The 24,079-nt window shown below is 50.7% G+C and overlaps 1 protein-coding gene across 8 annotated transcripts in view; it reads left to right on the top strand.

Moving 5' to 3' along the window:
* The window catches only part of FMNL3 (formin like 3), a 95,789-nt gene that overhangs the window by 63,320 nt on the left and 8,390 nt on the right, over positions 1–24,079 (top strand). For 3 of the 8 annotated variants that reach the window (XM_050748336.1, XM_050748333.1, XM_050748337.1), the window contains 25 exons: positions 2,085–2,168; positions 4,433–4,513; positions 4,733–4,809; positions 8,541–8,624; positions 12,006–12,158; positions 13,413–13,521; positions 13,704–13,780; positions 14,108–14,201; positions 15,612–15,686; positions 16,282–16,392; positions 16,709–16,858; positions 17,216–17,317; positions 18,329–18,608; positions 19,083–19,151; positions 19,241–19,365; positions 19,658–19,860; positions 20,589–20,823; positions 20,976–21,044; positions 21,175–21,255; positions 21,347–21,476; positions 22,153–22,313; positions 22,646–22,747; positions 23,086–23,178; positions 23,438–23,561; positions 23,695–23,809. In XM_050748336.1, coding sequence (XP_050604293.1) covers positions 2,085–2,168; positions 4,433–4,513; positions 4,733–4,809; positions 8,541–8,624; positions 12,006–12,158; positions 13,413–13,521; positions 13,704–13,780; positions 14,108–14,201; positions 15,612–15,686; positions 16,282–16,392; positions 16,709–16,858; positions 17,216–17,317; positions 18,329–18,608; positions 19,083–19,151; positions 19,241–19,365; positions 19,658–19,860; positions 20,589–20,823; positions 20,976–21,044; positions 21,175–21,255; positions 21,347–21,476; positions 22,153–22,313; positions 22,646–22,747; positions 23,086–23,178; positions 23,438–23,561; positions 23,695–23,786 — 2,961 coding nt within the window. In that variant the 3' untranslated portion in view covers positions 23,787–23,809. The remainder of the gene's footprint in view (positions 1–2,084; positions 2,169–4,432; positions 4,514–4,732; positions 4,810–8,540; positions 8,625–12,005; positions 12,159–13,412; positions 13,522–13,703; positions 13,781–14,107; positions 14,202–15,611; positions 15,687–16,281; positions 16,393–16,708; positions 16,859–17,215; positions 17,318–18,328; positions 18,609–19,082; positions 19,152–19,240; positions 19,366–19,657; positions 19,861–20,588; positions 20,824–20,975; positions 21,045–21,174; positions 21,256–21,346; positions 21,477–22,152; positions 22,314–22,645; positions 22,748–23,085; positions 23,179–23,437; positions 23,562–23,694; positions 23,810–24,079) is intronic. The other 5 variants (XR_007717688.1, XM_050748334.1, XM_050748335.1 and 2 more) reach the window with 4 other exon arrangements.

The following is a 24,079-nucleotide window of genomic DNA, read 5'->3' as shown; positions in this document are numbered from 1 at the left end:
GAGGTGTGATGTGGGGCTCTCTTCCCCTTCTTTGTTTCTCTCACCTGCCCCACTTTCTTCTCTCACCTGCCCCACTTTATAAATTCTTCCATGTATAAATTCCAACCGAAGACTTCAACCCTACTTCCTTTTTGAGCCATAGTGACCTCATTTCCAGCTAGTAGCTGGGCTTGTAGCTCAGACCTGGGACCTCTTACACATGGTTTATTATCACCTTACTGCCCCCACTAGATGCATGTTGGGAGCTGGAGATGGTAAGAATAGACATAGCACTTTAGGGGCTAGATGAGTATACAGCTGATTTAAGAGTATATCTGCGTTATGTTTATAATAAATAGATAGTGTGACAGAATAAATGTTTAAGGATTTTCTTTTGATTCCATCAAAAGTTGGAGGACCTCCTTCTAGGATTTGTTTGCTTCTTCTGGAATAATGCAGGGCCTATGTGACTCCTCAGGGACCCTGGATGCACACAGTTCATGTCCCCAGGGATGAGAATGCCAAGAACTGGGCAGAGGTAAATGAAGTGGTCATGCTTGGGTTACCAGAGAGTTAGAGCTGAACTTGGACAGTAGCTAAAGGAGAGAAGGATGAGAGGCAGCCTTCTAGGTGGCTGGCACTATGCTCGGGAAGAAGCTGAATTTGTGGGAAGTCACATGGGTTATCATGCAGCTGCAACACCTCGGGTAGGGGATCATATTTGATTCAAGATTACCAGGGAGCAGGTACAGTGATCTGATTAAAGTGTCAGACTGCCTTTAGTCTTTTTTGTTTGTGTGTTTTGTTTTCTTTGAGATGGAATATTTCTCTGTTGCTTAGGCTGGAGTGCAGTAGCGTGATCTTGGCTCACTGCAGCCTCCACCTCCTAGGTTCAAGCAATTCTTGTGCCTTGGCAACCTGAGTAGCTGGGATTACAGGTGTGCACTACTGCGCCCAGCTAATTTTTGTATTTTTGGTAGAGACGGGATTTTGCTATGTTGGCCAGGTTGGTCTTGAACTCCTGGCCCCAAGTGATCTGCCTGCCTTGGCCTCCCAAAGTGCTGTGATTACAGGTATGAGCTACTGCATCTGGCCCAGACTGCCTTTAGAGGTAAGGGCTGTGACCTGGAACAAAGACAGCCAGACTGATGAGAAGAAAGGTTTGGCTGAATGGGGATAAAGGTAGGGAACGTAGCCTCTAGCATGGGTAGGGCTAGTCCATGGATGAGGTCCTTAGGCTTCACCTACTCATTCTCTCATACCTTATTCAGTCACCAAACAGTGGTGAACAAAATAAAATGATTCCTGGGCTGTCCTTCAAATAGCCTATATTAGAGTGGCTTGCCAAGGGGTTAGGGTGCTTTGCGGTGTCTTAATTAATTGGGAGATGTGTCATTAGTAATTTGCTACTAACAATTAAAGTCTGGTACTTTTGTGAATTTTTGCCTAAATATTTTTTTCCTAAAAAAATTTAAGCAGTTATCTTCATGCTAATGTTCTTCTCATTCACTTGTATGCTGATATGGGCAAGAGGGTCACAGTTATAGCATCTACATAGGTTGTGGGTGGCTCAGGATTCACCCATGGGAGTGGGTGTTGTAGGCAAGTTACCTGTCTCTCAGGTTGTGGGGGAAAAGCAAACTGAAAAAAATTGCTGCTTTAACCTGGTGGCTTTTCAAATTTTTTGACCCGTCTCATGTTCCCATCACATTTTATGGTATGATGTATGTATATGACACATTTGTGTATATACATAAAATATAAAAGAAACTAAAGCTTCACAAAGCATTATTTATACTTCCTATTTGCAATGAATTCTGGTATCTTCTATTTTAATCTGCTCGTTTTCATTTAAAATAGAGTTAATTTTGACTCATTAAACTGATTCTACGACCAGAGGTTTGGAAAACATTGCTCAACCAAACTCAACTAAATATGAAGGGGAGGCTGGAGGACTGCTCCACTTTTCCAAGCTTGCCTTATCAGCGATGAAGTGTCAGGGTGAAGTCTGAGGGCCCAGTAGCAGAAAGGTGTGGGCGGTCTAGTCTTTCTCTTTTCCAGATGAGGGGAGGTTTCAGCCTTGTTGACTCAGGTTCTCTCCTCAGAGCTCCATGAACCTGCCTCCAGACAAGGCCCGGCTTCTGCGGCAGTATGACAATGAGAAGAAGTGGGATTTGATCTGTGACCAGGTATGGGGTTTCGGAAAGAGGAGGGAGGTGGGGAGTTGTGCCTTGGGCTAGGTAAGGCTGTGGGGCCAGAGACATTGAGTGCAGCTCTGGGTCCCTTGAGGAACCCTGGCCTAAGCTTGGCCTCATCTGTGTTCACTTTCTTTTCCAAGAAGATTCTCGTAACAGAGACAGAGCTAGCAGGCCAAGTTCTCCTCTAGCTCCCACAAAGAGCTGTCTTGATTTCTTCCAATGGGCAATAGTATAAGGGGGTTTGTATAGATCAGGGGTATAGGATTGGCTGTGCAGGTTCAGGGCTATGCCTGGCAGGGTGCTCAAAGGACTGTTGATCTCTCACTCTGTCTTAGCCCTGGCAAATAGCAGGGTCTTTCTCATTATCTCGGGGCCTCTAGGAATGAGAAGCCCCAGGCTCTAGTCTTTTGTTCCAAAATCTCAGAAGAGTCAAGGTCTGAAAACTCTCCCTACATGAACTGTGTTGAAAGCTAGAAGAGAATAGAAATCATTACTTTGCTCAGAGTTGAGAATCTTCTAACACATATGACCTGGCTCTTTTCCTTGCATGCATTTGAAGATCATGAGTCACGAGTCTGTGAACTCAGGCCTGTATGCAGGGCTGGGAGAGTTACCTTTTACCTTTTTACATCTTGGTAGAGATGGAAGTATCTGGCAGTGTGGGTAGTGTGTTTACCCAGCACTTTGCCATGTGCAGTTTTATTATTTCTTTTCAGGCTCTGGGTGAAATAATAATAGGTAATGTTTATTGAGTGCTTGTTATGGACCAAGTACTCAACACACTGAAATACCTCATTTAGTCGTCACAGAACCCTCTGAGGAAGGCAGTGTTGGCATTTTACAAATGAAGAACCCAAGGCTCAGTAACTTGCCTAATGCTAGTAAGTGATGAAGCCAGGGCTGAGCTCCGACAAGCAGATGCCAAGTCTGTGCTACCTGTTCTGTTCCACTGCCTCCCCAGGTCATGCTGCTTGACATAAGCTAGGAGTATGCTTCAGGGATCTTAGTCCAAGTCCCTTCTCCACCAAAGGTCAATTTCCTTGTGTTCTGCATTAAGAGGAGTTGGTTAGCACCTGCTTGGGGTTTGGAGAATAGTAACCCTTTGGTATTGAGGTTCTTTAATTGATGATCTCTCAGTCTTTTCTAGGTCAATTTCAGCTGTTTCTCAGACCTTTCGTTTTTTTCTTCTATTTGTTTTTAGGTCCTATTCTCTAACATTATATCATTCTCCTGGACATTTTTCAGCCCCTCCACTCTTCAGATATCCAGCTCTTCAGATATCTTGGTGGTGGCAGCCCTAATAGGACCAGAATGCCAAGGGGTACTCCCTGAGTTTCTTTTTGGGTCAGATGAAGGGGTTGGGCCAAAGTAGGGCGTGGTCCCAGGCTCTATGTAGAAGGGAATCGAGGGATGACCTTGCTGAACGCAGCCTTCAGTATTTGAGGTTGCTTTGGATTGCTGGGGTCTGGGCAAGGAGCAGTGTTTGCAGCCCTGAGCTGTGTCAGCTCAGCAAAACCATTCCAGTCCCAACCGCAGAGTTCATTGCTGAGAAAGTTGGATTCTACAAGGCCAAGCTCCTCTCCCCTTGGCATTCCTAACCCATATCCATTAGTTGGCCAGGCAGTGAACAGCATTTCCCAATCATATCTTTTTTTTCTTTCTTTTCTTAGAGAGGGATCACACTCTGTTGCCCAGGCTAGAGTGCAATGGCATGATCATATCTTACTGTAGCCTCAAACTCCTGGGCTCAAGGGATCCTCCCACCTCAGCCTAAGTAGCCAGGGCTACAGGCATGTGGTAACCACCATGCCTGGCTAATTTTTAAAAGTTTTTTTGTAGAGACAGAGTCTTTCTATGTTATCCAGACTATTCTGAAACTCCTGGCCTCAAGCAGTCTTCCTGCCTTGGCCTCCTAAGCCCAATCAATTATGTCTTTGTTTTGGGTGCTATTCACAACTCTGTAATCCTCAATATCTTTGTAGCAAGCAGCACACTTTAAAAATACTTTTTGACATAGAAAAACATTTTAGGCTCAGGGAGCACTAATTGGAGGCGGAGGAGATGGCAACAGATGGCAACACCTGGGGATAAGTCAAGGAAGGTAACCTCAAGTTTAGGTGATGTCTAGAGCCAGGTGACAACTTGAAGAGGCTGAGTCCCCTCACACTGAACACTATGAGTGCTCTTCTTCCTCAGTGCCCTCCTCAGGTCTCTGGTTGTCTTTGTGGATACGCATATGCATGTTTCCCTTACAGGAACGATTCCAGGTGAAGAATCCTCCCCACACTTACATTCAGAAACTCCAGAGCTTCTTGGACCCCAGCGTAACTCGGAAGGTGAAGTATGAGGCAGAGAGGCCCCGTCTTGCCAGCCTTTATAGTCCTGTGGGGTTTGGGGGCAAACCCTTTGACTTGGATATTGGACATCTGTTTCTGAGCCTTGGGAGCTGGATTTCAGGGTTCTGTGGCCAGGGGCCTGGAATGGCTGGCCAGTAATGGAGGGAAAATCTATAACTGCCCTCTTGTATTCTTCTCCTTCTCTACCCTTTTTTACAGAAGTTCAGGAGGAGGGTGCAGGAGTCAACCAAAGTACTAAGGGAGCTGGAGATCTCTCTTCGCACCAACCACATTGGGTGAGTTGGATTGGCCGCAGTAGCCTCTTCACCTGGCCCCAGGCTGTTGGCTGGGCACACAGGATCTGCTGTCCTCTGGGGATGCTGTTCATCTTCCCTGCCATGAGGCAGAGTTGCCCCTTGAATGGCTTCTGGCTCCCCAGAGCTTTGGACTGTTTCTTTTCTGACTTTTCTGCCCCCTCAGCTCTGCCAGCTGCTGACTAGATGTTTCTGGCAAGCTTGAGGCCTCTCCTGGGGTCCTCCGCCTGTGGCTTTGAGTGGAAGACATTCCCACAGCAGTTGAGACTGGAGTCTGCCTGTGGCCTGGTGCTGGGCCAAGCGAGGCCCAGAGAAGGCTGAGGGTGGGGGGAACATACTGTATTGGGTAGCTGAGACCTACTTCCCGTTCTGTGACTATTTGGACTTTTTGGTGCCTGGGAGAAGATAATCTTAGTTCATGAGCAGAAGAAGCTTCCTTAAGCACCAGGAAAGGCAATGGGGGCCAGGAGCTGAATGTTTTCTATATTCACAGACCGTGGTGCTCCCAACCCATTGACAGGGCCCTTAGGAACTGTGTGAGTCTTTTTTTTTCCGGTCCCTGAGTGGGAAACCAGGAATTGCTGAACAAGCAAAAGGCTAATGTGTGAGGTACAGTGAAAGAGGGTATTGGCCTCAGTGTTACGAAACTGTAATCAGCAAAGATACATGAAAGTGAGAGAGAGAGAGAGAAAGTGTGTATATGTGTGCGTATGTGTGCTCATGCAAAAGGACAGTGAGGGACATGTGATGTAGAACTGCAGGCGGGGTTACAGACCTGATGGAGGGCCTGGCACAAATGTCCAGTGCTTATGAGTGAGCAGTGGAGGCCCGGGTGGGGGCGGGGTACCCAGGCTTCCTGACAGTGGGGTAGAGACAGCCAAATGACATCATCAGCCTTTCCCCTCCTGTCGTAGCAGCAGCCCTCATCCACCCCCAGGGCAAGCCTTCCCGGGGTTCTTTAGAGGGAGAGGACACCTGTGTGTGTAGCCAGTTGTAGCAGCAATCACAAGGGAAACAGCACAGGAGAGAACAGGAAAGGGATGGTTCCTGGCCTCAGTAACTGTGCTCTGGTGGCCCAAGTATGGCTTCTGTAACTCATCTGTGAATCAGACATTGAAAGCCAAGCCACTGAGAAAGGTGTGGCCAAGCCTCTTCCTTTGTTTGGTGAATCCTTCATGGAAGGACAAAGTGGCAGGGGCTGCTTAGTACCCTTGTGTGTGAGGGCAAGAATGACACCAGTGGCAACCCTGAGTGCTACCTGCCACCCGAAGCCACCTACCACTCTGCATTCCTCCATAGTCCCTTCTGTCACTCTCAGCCCTTCTGTCTTCTTTTTGTTTGTTTTTAAAGACAGGGTCTTGCTCTGTTGCCCAGGATGAAGTACAGTGACGTGATCATGACTCACAGAAGCTTCAGCTTCCAGGGCTCAAGTGATCCTCCTATCCCAGCCTCCCAAGTAGCTGGGAACACAGGCACACATCCATGCCTGCCCATTTTATTTTATGTATTTATTTATTTATATTTTGAGACGGAGTCTAGCTCTGTCGCCCAGGCGTGATCTCGGCTCACTGCAACCTCTGCCTCCCAGGCTCAAGCCATTCTGCCTTTGCCTCCTGAATAACTGGGACTACAGGCGTGTGCCACCACACCCAGCTAATGTTTGTATGTTTAGTAGAGACAGGGTTTTGCCATGTTGGCCAGGCTGGTCTCAAACTCGTGGGCTCAAGTGATCTGCCTGTTTTGGCCTTCCAAAGTGCTGAGATTATAGATGTGAGCCACTGTGCCTGGCCTGCCTGTCCATTAAAAAAATTTTTTTTTTTAGTAGAGACAGAGTCTAGCCTTGTTGCCTAGGCTGGTCTTGAACTCCTAGGCTCAAGTGATCCTCTTTAAGAATCCCAAAGTGGAGCCACTAGTACCCAGCCTTGTTTTCTTGATTAAGTCTTGCTGTAGTCATCTGAGGATGGGGGTGTGCTTTCATTGGGAGAAGGCCACAGAGCAGTTTATGACAGTCCCTGCTGCCTGCCTCCTCTACCTGGTGCCTGCTCCTCTGGCTGCTGGCCAGGAGCTAGGTCCAAAGCAGCGTGGTTCCCAGGCCTGGGGCCTCTTGGTAGTTGGCACACAAGTTAGAGGTCCTGGACGTGGTCCTTTGTTCCCAGGGAATAGCTCAGTGCCTGGCATTTTAGGCATGCCTGCCATCTGAACTGCAGCTTCTCTGGGTAGAGTTATGTGGAAGGATCCTTCCTGGATTTCTGGGAAGCGTTTGTCAGATTTTGGGTGCTTCAGGGTGGAAGGAACCCAGGACAAGGTGGGGAGAGGAGGATCCTGCTTTGGTCACAGCCTGATCAGCCCCAGGGCTTGCAGAAGTTGGGTGTGCAGGAGCAGCAGATGGGAACTCAGGTTCTGGAGAGGGACAGGCTGGGAAATGGGATTCTGGAGCCTCTCCAGCTCCTCTTTCCCTGGTTTGTATTGGTTTCTGTGCCTTGCCTAAGCACCCTTTAACCTCTCCTCAAAGTGTCAAGATCCCGAAATAGCAGTATAGACTCAGACAGGAAATGAGAAGGGGGTGGGGAGCTGGAGAGCAGACAGACAGGAAACGGGAGGCCTGTTGGCCCCCAGAGAGGAAGCTAACTTCAGGCAGCTCCGGTGTCAGTCAGCTTCAGCCAGAGCCTGCTGCCAAATCTCAGCTGGGCCTGGTGGTGTAGCTCCAGAGTCTCTCCGTAGCTTGGGGTGTGGCTGGCCAACATGGCGCTGGTTTTCCAGCTGTTGGGGAGAAGAGGCCCCGCACGGCAGTTTGGGCAGAGCTTTCCTATAAAGACCCCCAGAAATTCTGAAGGAGTAGAGCACTCTAGATTAGGGTTTCATCCTGAGCGTTTTATGTTTCTGCTATGGAATGAACCTGTCATATAACATTTCCCTAGATTTGCCCTTGACTTTCATTCCAGGAATATCTCAGCCCAAAATGACTGAAAGCAGAAGGGAAAATAATGCCCTGGGATATGGTCCCTAGGTGCTTTGTTGTCTACCTTCCTGGCTGAGGGGGGGCCCACGTCCTCAGGTTGACTCAGAGTGGTCATAGACATCCTGGAGTTCCTCGGGTTCCTGATCACCCCCATGCTTTTTCAGGTTCTGACAAACTCAACATGACTAAATACAGAACTCCTATACATCTCTGTTTGCTCACTGCTTTCCAAAACTCCTCTCCTTAAACTTGGTAGAGAGTGCTTTGGCCCAGGATACTTCTGTTCCAGAGCTCTCCTTGACTCTTCCTGCTGGTGTCTTGACAGGCTTCAGTCAGGTTGGAGACTTGCTGGCTTCGGTCAAGCACAACTCTGCACACGGCCTGTGGTAAATGCTCTTGATACTTCCTAAATTCTTCCAACAAACACTGAGCAAGGACATGTGGAGGGATGCAGAAAATAATTGAGCCAGGGTCTGGCCCTTAAAGAGGGAGTACTTGAGAGCTTGTTTGTCTAAAGCACCTTCGTGATAAAGCAAGTGGTATTAGAAGGGCCTGTACTTTCCCCATCCCTGGCTTCCCTGCCTAGGGGAAGTCCATGACCGTGGATGGGTCTGTCATGGGTTTTGATCTTCAGAATTTTCCTAGCCTGGTGCTGGGTTCCAGGAGGAGGAGGTGTTGGATCAGAGGCATGTCACCCTCCTGATCCTTGACCCACTTTAGCAGACCCCTTCCACTGTGTTTCCTTTATCTGCAGGTGGGTGCGGGAGTTTCTGAATGATGAAAACAAAGGCCTGGATGTGCTGGTGGATTACCTGTCCTTTGCCCAGTGTTCTGTCATGTGAGTACCACCCCGGGGCTAAGGTTGGGGACCAGTTGGGGGAGGACATAGTTCTATTCTGCTTTGATAAGGAAGGGTGAGAGTTCAACAATGAAGATGGAAATGGGAATCCTGGACAGGAGGGAGTAGCCCAAGCAGTGGTGTGGAAGTAGGCAGGCAAGCCCAGAGATGTCTGGGGATCAGTGAAGAATGGTACTAGGCTGGAGTAGAAGATAAGATGCATTTTGGAGAATAGGAGAGAGAGATGGAAAGGGAGCTTGGAATCAGAAGCCAAGGCATCCAAATGCCAAGCTGTGAGCAATCCAGGGAAATGTCCTGGCTTCTGGTAGAGATGCCTTGGTGGGATCCATTCATCTTTGCAGAGTTGAGTCTTCCAGAAGCAACTTTGGGTTTCCAGACGTGAGAGGGTTATTACTCCAGGTCATTGTTGAAGAACCCAGGAACAGTGAGCATGACCTTTTGACCTGGATAGAAAAATGAAGTATTCAGGAGTCTTTTTCTAGCAGGCATGGGGGCTTGGAGGCAGCCAGAGTGAGTTAGCACAGAAAAGGTGGCCTGGTATAGTGGAAGGAATGAGAGCTCTTGAGTCAGACAAAGCTGAGTTTGGGTCTCAGTTCTGTTATTTACTATCTGTGTGACTCCAAAGCAAGTTTTTAATCTTCTTCTATGAAAGGAGATCCACATTCCAGGGTTGTTGTGAAAATTAGATGATGACGTGTTAAAACACTTAGTATTGTTTGGAACATACTAGGTCTGTATTGTGGTAGCAGATCTACTGTTAATTTCATTATTATTATTTAAAGTGGCATACCCTACCACAATTACCTGAATATATGGAATTACATAATAAACATAATGACCAACACATTTAGACTTATACCTAGGACAGGTCAGCATTAGGGAGACCAGTCTTCCCAGTTTGCCCATGACTGTCCCTAGTTTTCCCCAGCGTCCCAGGAAACTCCTCCATCCTAGGACTCAGCCCTAACATTTTTTTGAGACAGGGTCTTGCTCAGTTGCCCAGGCTAGAGTGCAGTGGCACAATCTCGGCTCACTGCAGGCTTGACTTCCTGTGCTCAAGCAGTCCTCCTGCCTCAGTCCTGCCTCAGTCCTGCTGAGTAGCTGGGACCACAGGTGTACACCACCATGCTTAGCTAACTTTTTGTGTGTTTTTAGTAGGGATAGGGTTTCACCATGCTGCCCAGGCTGGCCTTGAACTCCTGGGCTCAAGCGATCCAGCTTGCCTCGGCCTTCCAAAGTGCTGGGATTGCAGGTGTGAGCCACTGCTCCCAACCAGCTTCCACTTTTCTAACTACTGTCCTTGCCCCCTTGGCCATTCTTCTTTTTCCAGCAGGTCTTCAGAGTCATCTCCTTAGGAATTTGAACTGATGCTGCTTCTACGTTCATTGCCTCTCTCACCTTTTCCAGGTTATCCTCTGTTAAAGGCAAGAGTGGCCCACTTTCATTCTTGTCTCAGCAGAAGTCATACCTCGTGTGATTGTCCTCTCTCTTAAAAAAATTCTTTTTATAGAAAGAAATGAAAAACATTTGGTGAAATAATTTTTCTTTAAAAATTCAGAACTTTCATAATAAAAAATGTAGCTCATTTTTCCAAATAAGCCTATCTCTCTTACTTGAAAAGCAAACAAATTCCAGCCGCCCTAAACCAAGAGTACCCTGGAACCTCAGTATTGTAGTGTCCATGGCAGTACCTTTGACTCTGTTTTTAAAAAAGAAGGACTCTGTGTGGGGGAGAGAGTGTGTGTTTTGGGAAGGATTGAGAGGGAAAGGGTGAGGCCAAATAGAGTTTGAGTGAAGATACTTGTTTGTAAACTGCATATACCAGTACAAGAGGATACAGTGTTGTTGCTGATGGAGTCAGCAAGCTGTTTCCCTGTCAGGAGATTCCTCTGATGTCTACTTGAGAGCCCCATTAAACACCTCCCGATCATGAGGACACTAAAGCCTGCTCCCACTTCCTTTGGAATATTCTGACATCTGTAGATATCCCTTCCTATTCCAGAAAGCCTCGACCTCTGTGCCTTTGACCCCATATCTGAGCAGAATGCTTCTTGGGGGAGAAGAACCTGTAGGAGATGCTCCCTTAGTCTTTAATGACCTACATGGAGGAAGAGGACAAGAAGGAGAGGGACAGTTTCTCAGAGGGGTATATCCTGAAGTGAGGATGTATAAGAGAGGAGTCTCTGTGAGTTTGTGATCTTGGCTGTCTTCCTTGTCCTGGCCACACTGACAAACTGCTGATGGTTGACTGGGCGCAGTGGCTCACATGTAATCCCAGAGCTTTGGGAGGCCAAGATGAGAGATTGCTTGAGCCCAGGAGTTTTAAGACCAGCCTGCACAACATAGCAAGACTCCATCTCTACAAGAAAATCTTAAAAAATTAGTCAGGCATGGTGGCACGCACCTATAGTCCCAGCTACTCGGGAGGCTGAGGCGGGAGGATTGCTTAAGCCCAGGAGTTAGAGGTTACAGTGAGCCACGACTGTGCCACTGCATTCCATCCTGGGCCACAGAGTGAAACCCTTTCTCTTAAAAAAAAATAATAATAATTGCTGATGGTGGAAGACATCTGGTTCCAGGATCAGGAAGTGACAAACCATTCAACTCCTGCAGAGGCTAGACTACAGGACCCTGGTCTACAATCTCAACTTATAATTTCTTTCCCCAGGGCAACTGAAGCCCAGGGAGCCTGTATACCTGAAAAACCTAGAAACCTCAAGTAGCCAGAACCATAGAGAACCTGGTCATTAAAGCCCAGTGCTAAGATGGGGCAGTGGTGCTCCTCCAAACAATAAAGGACTGTCCCACTCTGGGTTTGGCAGAACCCCCTTTCCTTTCCATTCAGTCCTGCCATCCACAATCAGCTGGACTCCTTCAAGGCACTGAAAGGCCCTTTGGGTGCTGGCATTTGCCAACTAGCAAGACCTGCAGTTCGCCCATTCCCCACCATTCCCTCTACGGGGCAGATTCTTCATGGGGGGCCACAGCTTCCTAGAGATGTTCCATCTAAGCTGAGAGTGCAGAAAGACTGCCAGCTCCTGAGTGGCCCATGGGGAGGACACTCCTCCTGGAGTTTCCTGGCCAGTGGGGAGCAAAGGAGTTGGCCTCCATCAGCTTCCCATCTCCTTAGACTCCCCTCCTGGTTGCTGCCTGTGCTTCTTCTGCCACTGTTCTGTGTTAGTGGCTCTTCCAGCTAGGATCAGGTCTCTGCTGCCCAGTTCTGCTTTTTCTCCTTGCTACCCCTGCTTCTTGTTGCCCTGGAGGCCTGAAGGGTGGGGGTAGGCTCGCAGGGGGCCTTGGCACTGAATTTCTCCCGCGTATGTGCCTGTGTGTGCGCACGTGTGTCCTTTCATGCTCCAGGTTTGACTTTGAGGGTCTGGAGAGTGGTGACGATGGTGCATTTGACAAACTCCGGTCCTGGAGCAGGTCCATCGAGGACCTGCAGCCACCCAGCGCTCTGTCGGCCCCCTTCACCAACAGCCTCGCTCGCTCTGCGCGCCAGTCTGTGCTCCGGTATGTGTGCTCTTGCTCTGCCCGCCTGCCTCCCACCCTACCTTTCAGTGCAGGTCTCAGGTTCAGCGGTGAGTGCTCATGCTCCTCCCTCCACTCTTGCTTCCAGGCTCAGCTCTCTTGCCCTCTGCCTGCCAGTCTGTCTCTGGTCTGTCCTCTCTGTCTCCTTGACTCTGCCCAGCGGTCTGTCCTGGGTAAGTACATGGTCTCAGCTGCACTCACCCCACATGGGGTTCCAGCTCTCCCCACTCCTAACCCCTCTCTGGGGGGCCCCTTCATTCCTCACTCACACTCTGCCATTCCTCCTGGGTCTCTTGAGCAGGGCACATCTCATACAGGTCCATGGCCTTCACTGGGTGATCCAGCTCCTACCCTCATTCTGTTTCCCTGTAGTTCTTCACTCTGCCCCTTCAGCTGCTTGGAGACCAGCTCCCACCCAACCTGGCTGCCCCTCGCATTCCCTTCACCTCTTCCTTCAGACCTTTTCTCTCTAAGGGTGCAACGTGCTCATCTGTCTGTCTGTGGTGTCTAAAAAGCTGTCCTGCCTGGTGGTAGGCGGATGGACTGGATGACTTCTCAGAGCCCCTTCCTACTCTGGGAGGCTTCCCTTTGGGTCCAATGGCCCTTTCCTTGGTTTCTATCTCTCCTGTGGCCATGCTTTTCTCCTAGTCTCCTTTGGGTTGTGTCCCTTGGATACTGTTGATTATTCTTGTCATGCATGAGCAGACAGTGTCTCCTCCCTTTTCCATGAAATATCACTGAGAGGGTGGAGGGGTAGTGCAAAGCCAGACATAGCCCTGTGGCCCCACTAAAGCCTTTGGGGATCGGCTCTGCCTTTTCTGTGATACAGAAGTGGGATGGGAACCACGATGCTCTTGTCTCACAGATTGTGCAGAAGGTGCAGCAACTGGAAGTGGGTGGAGGGAATGCTCAGATGACTGTGTCTCTGGACCCATCTCAGGGACTAGGAAGGCCTACACAACTACTACTTGTATTTTGAAGGATCTCTAGGTTTGGGGCACTGGTTATAAAGCCGGGATCCTGAGTAGTTGCTGATAAAGGCCTACTTAAGCAGGTGAAAACAGGCTGGACACTCTACCTCCTGCACGCTGTCCCTCTTGGCTGTTAGTACAAGGTGCTATTCCCTATTTTTTGCCACTGCTAAGGAGCAGCCTGCTCTCTGGGTGATGGTGAGTGCCCCTAGATGCTTCACTGGCAGCCTCAGCTCCCACCTGACTGCCTGGCCCATCTCCCCAGGTATAGCACTCTCCCTGGGCGGAGGGCCCTGAAGAACTCCCGCCTAGTGAGCCAGAAGGATGACGTCCACGTCTGTATCCTTTGTCTCAGAGCCATCATGAATTATCAGGTAAGGGGGAAGCACTAGTCGTGGGTGCTCTACCTCTTCTGCCTCATCTGCAAAACCAGGAGAGCTAGGAGGGCACCAGCTTATAAAAGACAGGTTTGCTGGTGGGCCTATGGTCAAGGAGATCTGCTGGGCTCACTCTTTCCCACCATCAAGGTCTCCTCCTTCTGTCCTTTCTCTTGTAGTATGGATTCAACCTGGTCATGTCCCACCCCCATGCTGTCAATGAGATTGCACTTAGCCTCAATAACAAGAATCCAAGGTGAGTTCCTTCCCTCCCCTTTCCTCCTCACTCTGTTCAGGGCTCTGGATATCTGTATTCCATGTATTCCTGACAAGTCCTGCCTAGCCTTGGAGTCCTGTCAGAGCCTTGGTTTGGACCCCCTCACCTCTGCTGGAGGAGAAGTATCCCTGGCTCTCCTCTAGTCTATACAGCTTAGTAAAGGAGCAAGCCCGCTTTCTCCCACCCTCTCTCCTCACCACTGAGGCTTTCTCCACTCTCCAAAAGGACTTACCCAGCCAGGGAAGTGAGCTGTGTAGTTGTCAGGATGGGGAGCTAGGGTGTTAATCTTCCTTCTTCACCCCTTAGGACCAAAGCCCTTGTCTTAGAGCTTCTGGCAGCTGTGTGTTTGGTGCGAGGAGGTCACGAAATCATCCTTGCTGCCTTTGACAATTTCAAAGAGGTCAGTCTTTTGGCTTTGCGTGTGTGTGTGTGTTTGCAGGGGAGAAGGCAGGGAGCCAGGTAGGTAAGCACCATTTCCTGTGATCTGCAATGCTTTTTAACATTCCAGTGCTTGGCTAAGCAACCTCTCTCCTGAACTCCCACTGTTTTTAATACCAGAACTTTAGTCTTACTAGATCTTCGGGCCAAGAAACCTCCTGATTGGCCAGCTAAAGATACCCTCAGCTAGCTGAGGGCTATAGTCTAATGGTCCTACTTGGGCCCTGCATCCAGATCACCTAAGGAGCTTGTTAAAAGTACAGATTCCCATGCTCTAGTTCAGACCCATTAGAGGCCTGAGTATATGTACTTAAGTGACACCCCAGATGGGAATCTGATGCGGTGAACCATTGATAGAACCCAAAGCACATATGTTTGAAATGGGAGGAGAAGGTAAGCAAGGATGTCTCCTGGGTTGTTGGCTGTTACTGGTGAGGAGAGAAGGAACTCCTTTGTGGCATTTGCCCCAGCTCCTGGGCCTGCCTCTGAAACCCCTATCTACTTGAACACAGGATTCTTCGACATCCAGCCACAGCTGGTGGTCCCACCCCTTCCTCTTCTTTGGACCTCTTCCCTAGCATCCATTGTTCAAGCCAGGAAATGGCTCTTCCTCCTTGAGGCCCAGAGGCTCAGAGGAGCCTCTAGACCCCTCTCAGAGAGGGCTTTCCTGTACACTGGCCCTTCCTCTGCATCCCCACTAGGACTGCAGCCTCCTGTCTTAGCCATGGCCTTCCTACCTTCCTCCTTCTTTCCCTCCTCCTTTTAGTAACTTGGCAGCATCACATCCCTGTGTTTCTTCTTGACCTATCCCCAGAGGCACGCAAAGCCCAGCTTAAGGGCACAGGCTTTACTGAATTCCCTCAGCAATTTGGTGGGGGACCATAGACCCAGAGCCAGATTGTAGGTCCCAGTTTTCTTTCTTTTTTGAGATGGAGTCTCACTCTGTGGCCAGGCTGGAGTTCAGTGGCACAATCTCAGCTCGCCGCAGCTTCCACCTCCCGGGTTCAAGCGATTCTCCTGCCTCTGCCTCCCAAGTAGCTGGGACTACAGGCATACGCCACCATGCCCGGCTAATTTTTGTATTTTTAGTAGAGATGGGGTTTCACCATGTTGCCCAGGCTGTTCTTGAACTCCTCACCTCAGGTGATCTGTCCATCTTGGCCTCGCAAAGTGCTGGGGTTATAGGCATGAGCCACCGCGCCCGGCCCCAGGTTTTCTTTTATAGTGTCCAGAATGCCCTATTTCATATATAGAGTTGTGGTTAAGCTTGGTCTGAACCAGTCCTTTGCCATGATGTTCCTGGGAGCCAGAGCATAGGGGCTTGGGTTCTGCACAGAGCAGATCCTTTCACTGAGAAAGTTTGCTCATTCAGGTATGCAAGGAGCTGCACCGCTTTGAGAAGCTGATGGAATATTTCCGGAATGAGGACAGCAACATTGACTTCATGGTGAGGAACTGGGCCTGGGTCCAGCACCAGGGCTGTGTGTTCCTTGACAACAGGGGTGAGGCCAACAGCGTATCTTGATATTCCATGTAGAGCCCAGAATGATTCTATTCAGCAAATGCTTCTTGTCCACCTGCCCACCCCAGAGAGCTCTTAGAAACTTCAGGACATCATTTGTCTATATCGGATCTATCTCCTTTTCCTCTTTTCTGTGGCCTTTTTGTCCTTGAATTGGATCCTTTTTGAGCTGCCCTCCCTTTCCTAAGCTCTTCCTCTAGCTTCTCTTCCCCTCAATGCAGGGTTTTCGGCTAGGTAAGGTTTCCTTGAGGAATACCTGCTGATGTACAAAGGAAATCAGAGAGCTATATCTTCACTTACATCTGTTTTTCATGTAATTTACTTGTCTTTATACACTGAATATTAAATGACTTTTTAAAAATTAAAATGCTCTTATTGCCCCCATAAAGGCTTAACTCTTTAATTGACTCCCTGTAATTATCCACATGATGATGATATTCTAACAGCCACCTATCCTCCTGGTCTCTTGGCTCTCATCTGCCCTTCCTGTTGCTGCTTCTCTGGGCCTCCTCTTCTTCAGGTGGCCTGCATGCAGTTCATCAACATCGTGGTGCACTCGGTGGAGGACATGAACTTCCGGGTCCACCTGCAGTATGAGTTTACCAAGCTGGGGCTAGAGGAGTTCCTGCAGGTGAGCTGGTTGGGGTCCTTGTAAGGTGAGGTTCGTTGGGATCCGTTTAGCCATATCACAAATGATTTTTCTTTTATAAGTGCCTAGTCCTTGATGCTCTTGGGACCCTGCCTGTCTTCTGTGGCCTGGGACTCAGGACCTCTGCAGATAACTCCCCAGTCAGGCCACTCCATGGGGCGAGAATCTGACATGGCCTGCAGCAGGAACTCTTTGGGAAGTGGTGGCGAAGGGGGACGAGGACTAAGTCTTTCTCAGAAAGTTCCCCTGATGATCTGCCTGCTCCTACAACTACTACTACTCTCTGCTCTTCCCCCAGAAGTCAAGGCACACGGAGAGCGAGAAGCTACAGGTGCAGATTCAGGCATATCTAGACAACGTGTTTGACGTCGGGGGTTTGTTGGAGGATGCTGAGACCAAGAATGTAGCCCTGGAGAAGGTGGAAGAGTTGGAGGAGCATGTGTCCCATGTAGGTGGTCTTTCTTTGCCTGCCAGAGCCACTGTTGATGGAAGCTCAAGTTACCAGGAATCCTAAGCTGACCCATTGCCTCCAGATTGAGTCCCAGGGAGGCTTTAGAACCCACCAGGGCTCTCAAGAGCATACTCAGGTCTGAGCCACTGGATCATCCACTAATTGGAACACACACCGACCTCCAGGGCTGGGCATGAGGTGGCATTGGTCTTGAGACAGTCAGAATGTGGCCTTTGTCTTGTATCTGTTATCCCTTGTGTTGAGGGGTTGGACTCAGGTCTTGACTAGGGTTCAGGCTGTGCTGAGTGCCCAGGCTTTAGGGCCAGCACAGAACCTGCCCTTCCTGTTGTGCAGCTCACAGAGAAGCTTCTGGACCTAGAGAATGAAAACATGATGCGGGTGGCAGAGCTAGAGAAGCAGCTGCTGCAGCGGGAGAAGGAACTAGAGAGCATCAAGGTACAAGTACTCTGGGAAGGCGGTCCCTGACTGATCCTGGGCTCCAGGGCCTTGGGGTTTTGCTTTTTTTCCCTGAGTCATATCAAGTTCTTTAGGATTTAGATCTTGATTCACCCTTGAGGTACTCAGGTCTGGGTGGGCTGATGATTTCACCCCATGTTTCTAGTTAGAGAGGAAAGCTGAAGCCAGTGTGAGCCAGACACACACATAAGAGGGTGGGAGCAGCTGGGGCACCCAGAGTATTCTGGAGTTCCAACCCAGCCTCCTTCTACCAGCCTATCCCATTGATTTTTCTCCCGTCTACCCCCCTGTTCCTCCCCAAGCCATGCTTAGTGAGCACAGGCAGAGGGACCAGGTGCTCCGTGTATTAGGATGTCCACTAGGTATCCTAAATTAGCAGGGCAGGTGCTCTTCATATTTCATTCTCTCCTGTATTCTCACCTGACTTTTTGTTCATTATAGTCATGTCCCCATCCTACCTTCTCTTCCAGAAGAATATATGCTGGCCGTGTTGAGCTCAATATGTATCTGCCCAGCTTCTGCTAAGCATTGTATTGGGAGCTATGGAGAATACAGAGGTGGTTAAAACAGGGTCTTGTTTATAGGGGGCTTCCAATTGAGCCATTATACAAGGTCAAGTGAAAGTAAAGCAAAATGAGGCCCAAAGGGCTATGGAGAGAGCAGCTATTTTAGACCGGTGGTAGATTAAGGAGAGTTTCACAGGGGCAACCTTTTTCCCTGGGCTTTGAGAAGTCCATGCAGTGAGAATTGGCTGGAGCAGAGAGGACACCTGAGGGTGCCAGCAGAGGGAGGAGGCAGCTTCTGCTTGCCTCTTTTGTTTTGCTGCCTTCCAGCTTCCCCATTCCCCCAGCTGGGCTTCTGCCACTCTGAGCCTCTGAGTACACTCACAGAGACCCTAGTTAAGAGAACCCTGGGTAGGAATTCTCACTCTAGGGGCAATGACTATTCCTTCAGCCCACTTTTCCCTTAATGGTGCTGTCTGCCTGTCAGGAGACATACGAGAACACAAGCCACCAGGTGCATACCCTGCGAAGGCTCATTAAAGAGAAGGAGGAGGCCTTTCAGCGTCGATGCCATTTGGAGCCAAGTGTCCGGGGCCTGGAGTCTGTGGGTAGTGAGGCCCTGGCCAGAGTAGGCCCTGCAGAGCTGAGTGAGGGCATGCCACCCTCCAACCTGGATCTTCTGGCTCCAGCCACACCCCCTGAGGAGGTCCTGCCTCTTCCTCCACCACCAGCTCCGCCCTTGCCCCCTCCACCTCCCCCATTACCAGGTAACCACCACCCCTGGGAACCAGCAGGGGCAGCCTCTTTGTGGGGACCAAAACTGTAGTCAGCAGTGTCTTCCTCAGGGAGAAACTGGGAAAATGGCATCATCTGAGGACTAGGGGGATATAAAATCCGGGTAAGGGAGGGCTGGAATCTGAGAGGAGCTCAAGTTACCAGCACAGGGATGCCCCAAAGCAGATGTAGACCTGTTTTAAGGGTCATAAAGATGTTGCTCCCAATTCCTTTGAAGACAGCCAAGGAGAGGCTTAGACTATAGCCGTAGAAACTGGGTCAGAGACCAGCAACAACTGCCCTGTCAGAGTTAGAATTTCTGGGAGCAGCTTGAGCAGAGTTCATGTAGGCTCCTTCTCTGAGAGTTGTTTTTTTTTTAAACTCTCAGAGAAGGTGGGGCAGGCAGAGGGGAGGGAAGCCTATGAAGAGTCTCTTGACCCCTGGGTCACTGTATCTTCTTTCCCCAGACAAATGTCCCCCAGCCCCACCTCTCCCTGGTGCTGCACCCTCTGTGGTGTTGACAGTGGGCCTGTCAGGTGAGTGTCCCCAAGGCTCTGGGCAGGGCTGGTGGGACCAGGGGTGTGTGTCCTTGGCCCCTGTGTCACTGATCCTCCTTCCAAATTAGCCATTCGAATTAAGAAACCTATCAAGACCAAGTTCCGGCTGCCTGTCTTCAACTGGACAGCACTGAAACCCAACCAGATCAGTGGCACTGTCTTCAGCGAACTTGATGATGAGAAGATCTTGGAGGTAACAGGGCCTGGGGTCCAGAGGGGTAAGGTTGAGGGCTAGGGACCTGGTTGCCTTTTGAGGAGATCTGGTCTTAGAAAAGCCATCAGACAGGGTGAGGCCAGGCTCAGCTCCACGAACCCTTCATTCTTGAGTGTATATATATTTCTAGTTGTGTCAACACTTTATTTGTGTTTGTATTCAGGAAATATTCCAGAGTGACAGAGCTCTGGGCCAACGCTGGGTGGGCCGTCAGGAGGTCCTCCACTAGTATGAGGCTACAGCATTTTCCCTGCTCATCTATTCCTGCCAGGACCTGGATCTGGATAAGTTTGAAGAATTATTCAAGACGAAAGCGCAGGGCCCTGCCCTTGACCTCATCTGCTCCAAGAACAAGACAGCGCAAAAAGCTGCCAGCAAGGTGACTCTGTTGGAAGCCAATCGTGCCAAGAACCTGGCCATCACCCTACGCAAGGCTGGCCGCTCGGCTGAGGAGATCTGCAGGGCCATTCACACGTGAGGCTCCCACTGACCTGGGGTTCTCCACCCAGGAGCCTGGGTTTCCCTAGATTCCAGGTCATCTGACAGAACTCCCTCCTATCCCCCTAATCATCCACTGGCTTGGCTTGGCCAGAATTTACTGCATCTGTGCTGGCAGTTCAGCCCAGACCTTCACCCAAGGAGCTCTCAGTCTATTGGGAACAGTGCAGTAACACTGAGTGATACCACCAAGATGGTAGAAGTATACAGGCAGCTTTGGGAGAATATGGAGGTTCATGTAGCTGAGCTTGGTGATGAATGAGGGAAGCCTTCCCACAGGAGGTAATGTCTCAACTGGGACCTGAAGAAAAGATAGGAGTTAGTCCAGTTCAGGGCCTGGAGGGAGAAGCATAGTGCCTTGGGTACTAAAAATGGAATCTGGCTTTAGTGTAGGGAGAGGAGCAGGAGAAGGTAGAGAGTCAGTCAGAAGTCTTGCAGGCTGGGCCTCATAAGCCATGCTCAGGTGTTTGGACTTCACCCTAGGTACAGAGGGAGTACATTAAAGGGCTTATTAAACAGGAGCATGGAATGTTCCCCTAGGATCATTGCTGGTGCTGTGACAGATGAGGCAATGGGTCCTTTGCCTTTGGCTGTGTTCTGTGTACAGTCCCCTGTCCAGTCCTTCTAGGAGCTTGGAAAATAAAAGGGATGAGGGAAAACGTGGAGAGATGGGAGAACTGACGTGGTCCCTTCCTCCTCCACAGGTTTGACTTGCAGACACTACCTGTGGACTTCGTGGAGTGCCTGATGCGCTTCCTGCCCACAGAGGCTGAGGTAAAGCTGCTGCGGCAATATGAGCGTGAGCGGCAGCCCCTGGAGGAGTTGGCGGCTGAGGATCGCTTCATGCTGCTCTTCAGCAAGGTGGAACGGCTGACCCAGCGAATGGCTGGCATGGCCTTCCTGGGGAATTTCCAGGATAACCTGCAGATGCTCACACCGGTACAGCCCCCACCCAACTCATGGTCCTGGACAGCTGTCCCTCCACCCTCCATCTGCTAGTCACCTCCCCTGCCCTTCCAGTCCTTCTGACCCCTCCCTGTCTTTACCGCATCTCAGCCTGGGGTTACTTCAGTGTTCATATTGTCCTACAGCAACTCAATGCCATCATTGCGGCGTCCGCTTCCGTCAAGTCTTCACAGAAGCTGAAGCAGATGTTGGAGGTGGGAAGAGGTTGTGAACAGGGGTGCTTGGGGTTCTCGGGTCCTAGGTGGGAGCCTGGGGCTATACAGAGAGGAAGAAGGAGCCCTCAGGACCTGAGCCTGACCTGCCTCCCATGCATTCTTTGGACAGATCATACTTGCACTGGGGAACTACATGAACAGCAGCAAGCGGGGAGCTGTGTATGGCTTCAAGCTCCAGAGCCTGGATCTGGTAAGATGGTGAGGGCCAGGAAGCCTGGGGGGCAGCAGTTGTGGAGCCAGTGTGCTTAGCTTTTATGCACTGCCCTGACCCCCTCTCCTAGCTGTTGGATACCAAGTCCACTGACCGGAAGATGACACTGCTTCATTTCATCGCCTTGACAGTGAAGGAGAAATACCCAGACCTGGCTAACTTCTGGCATGAGCTGCACTTTGTTGAGAAGGCTGCAGCAGGTGAGGAGAGCCTGGCTGGGTGGGCCTGCCCTCACATCCAGCCCAGGACAATCCCAGGAAGCTATGAGGAGAGGGAACACTTGGGTCCATTTGTTTCTGGCTTTTGTTATCTTCTTTTTGACCACTTCAAAGCTTTCCGCTGGAGCCTTAAGCAGGGGCCACTCCAGAGGGAGCCTTCCTCCAGGCGCCAGGCCTGGCCCATCCCAGCTCTTCCCAGCTAGGTACAGTGGGAGCAGGAACAGGAAGGGGAGCAGTGACTCTTTACTCCCAACTCCCTCAAGCTGGCCCCAGAGATCTTGCATTTGTGTATGATGTATGTGATGTGCTTAGAAAAAATCATAAAGCCCTCTATAGACATGAGGTAGCTGTTATTTCTGCCCCACCCATGAACACTAGGGCAGGCCTGAGGCAGTTTCATTGTGGAGACCAGCAGTCTCTGTGGCTTGCCTGCTTTTGTTTGCTACTGTGTTCTTTGGGGTCACAAGCTCAGTTTCCATTCCATTCCCTCCCCCTGTGAGGGATCAGCTAGCTTGGTGTGTACTTCCTTATGTCCACACAGATATGTGAACCTGAATGAGCCCATGCTGAGGGGGAGGGCCAGAGTTTGATATAGCTCTAGGCTGGGAGGTGGGCGTGCCAGGCCCTAGGCATCCTCAGCCAGGCTTTTGGTGACCAGTGTCCCTGGAGAACGTGCTGCTGGACGTGAAGGAGCTGGGCCGGGGCATGGAGCTGATTCGGCGTGAGTGCAGCATCCATGACAACAGTGTCCTCCGGAACTTCCTCAGTACCAATGAAGGCAAACTAGACAAGCTCCAGCGGGACGCCAAGACGGCTGAGGCAAGCACAGGGTACAGGCGGGTGGGAGCAACCAGGGCCAAGGCTCCAGGCCCCTCTAGGTGGCCCTAGTTCTATTTTTTCTTTTAAATCAAGCAGCTCGCTGTCTATATGTAGGGGGGAGAGCGCGCTTTGGGAGTGGCAGGCAGCTGCCTCTGGAGACTGGTTATTGGGAGCTTTGGGAGCCCCAGGTTCTCTCCAGCTCACAGGGGCCTGGGTGGTTGGTTTTCCTCCCTTTGGCCCTGGGCTCTGCTTTCCGCAGGCCACTCGTCCACGATGTGGGAGCTGGGCTGCCCCTTCCCGCCAGTGACCCGTTCTGCCCACCCCTTCCCCAGGAGGCCTACAATGCCGTTGTGCGCTACTTTGGTGAGAGTCCCAAGACTACACCTCCTTCTGTATTCTTCCCAGTATTTGTCCGATTCATTCGTTCTTACAAGGTAAGCTGCAGATAGCTTTTAAAGAAGTTTGGTTGAGAGAAAACTGGCTGAAGGAGAGAAGCCTGGGTTTAAAGTATGGGCCTTTTCCGACTCCTCCTCTGAGTCCTGGGAAGGGAGCGATGCAAGCTGGCGAAAGGCCTCTTAGCTGTGAACTGGTGGGCAGGGTGGGGCCCAGGACCTTCCTGTCATTGTTTGGGGCAGGAAGTGCCCCTCCAGAGGGTGGCCACCTGGAGTTAGCGGGTCTCACTGCCACCCACTCTCCACCTCAGTGTGAGCCCCTCCCCTCACAGCCTGTGAGCCTCACCCCCCAGCCCCCACCCATCTTCCATGGCTCTTAGGAAGCAGAACAAGAGAATGAAGCCCGCAAGAAGCAGGAGGAGGTAATGCGGGAGAAGCAGCTGGCTCAGGAAGCCAAGAAACTGGATGCCAAGGTGGGTGGGACCAAGAGCTGGGGCCTGGAAGATGACAAGGCAAAAGAGTGGGGGCTGGGGGTCAGAAGGCTAGGGGAGATGAAAACTTGGAGTGGACAGACCACCCAGAGGGCTGGCATCCAGAGGGATGGAGGGAGGGCCTTTGGGGATTCCTAGCAGTGCACAAGCAGTAGCATCCTCAGACTGCACCTTGGGGCAGGAACCAGTCCCACATTAGGTCAGTGATGACTTCCTTCCCCCTCCACATTCTTGGCCCTAGACCCCATCCCAGCGGAACAAGTGGCAACAGCAGGAGTTAATAGCAGAGTTGAGGCGGCGCCAGGCCAAGGAACACCGGCCTGTTTATGAGGGGAAGGATGGTACCATCGAGGACATCATCACAGGTGGGGCCCTTTTTCACTCCCTGGGGCCTGGCCATTGCACCCAGCTCCCAAAGCTCAACCTAACTCCTTTGGGCTCTCCTCCCATCCCACACCCCATGAGGCCTGACCACTGTGTCTCTCTCCTGGGCCACAGTGCTGAAGAGTGTCCCTTTCACGGCCCGTACTGCCAAGCGGGGCTCACGCTTCTTCTGTGATGCAGCCCACCATGATGAGTCAAACTGTTAGCCCCCAAGGCTGGGGCCCGACAGGTACTGGGCACCGCAGCTGCCCCCTCTGCATGCCCATCTCCCAGGATTCCTGCTGGAGACCACAGGCACCTCCTTTCCTGCATGATTTGCAATCACCCTCTGGCAGCCTCCCAGCGATGGGGACACATACTTCTTGCATGCCCCATGCTCTGAGAAGTGTGGCATATCCCCTGCATGTGTCCTTAGGGAAGTGGTCTCTCCCACTAATGCTGTCCTGGCTTCTACTAAGACCCAGTGGGTAGGGAGTCGCCAGGTCAGTGTTGAGGACAG

This window comes from Macaca thibetana, chromosome 11 (assembly GCF_024542745.1).
Source record: "Macaca thibetana thibetana isolate TM-01 chromosome 11, ASM2454274v1, whole genome shotgun sequence".
NCBI lineage: Eukaryota > Metazoa > Chordata > Mammalia > Primates > Cercopithecidae > Macaca > Macaca thibetana.
Note: the sequence above shows the minus strand (reverse complement) of the source record. Positions and strands in the feature narration are given on the sequence as shown.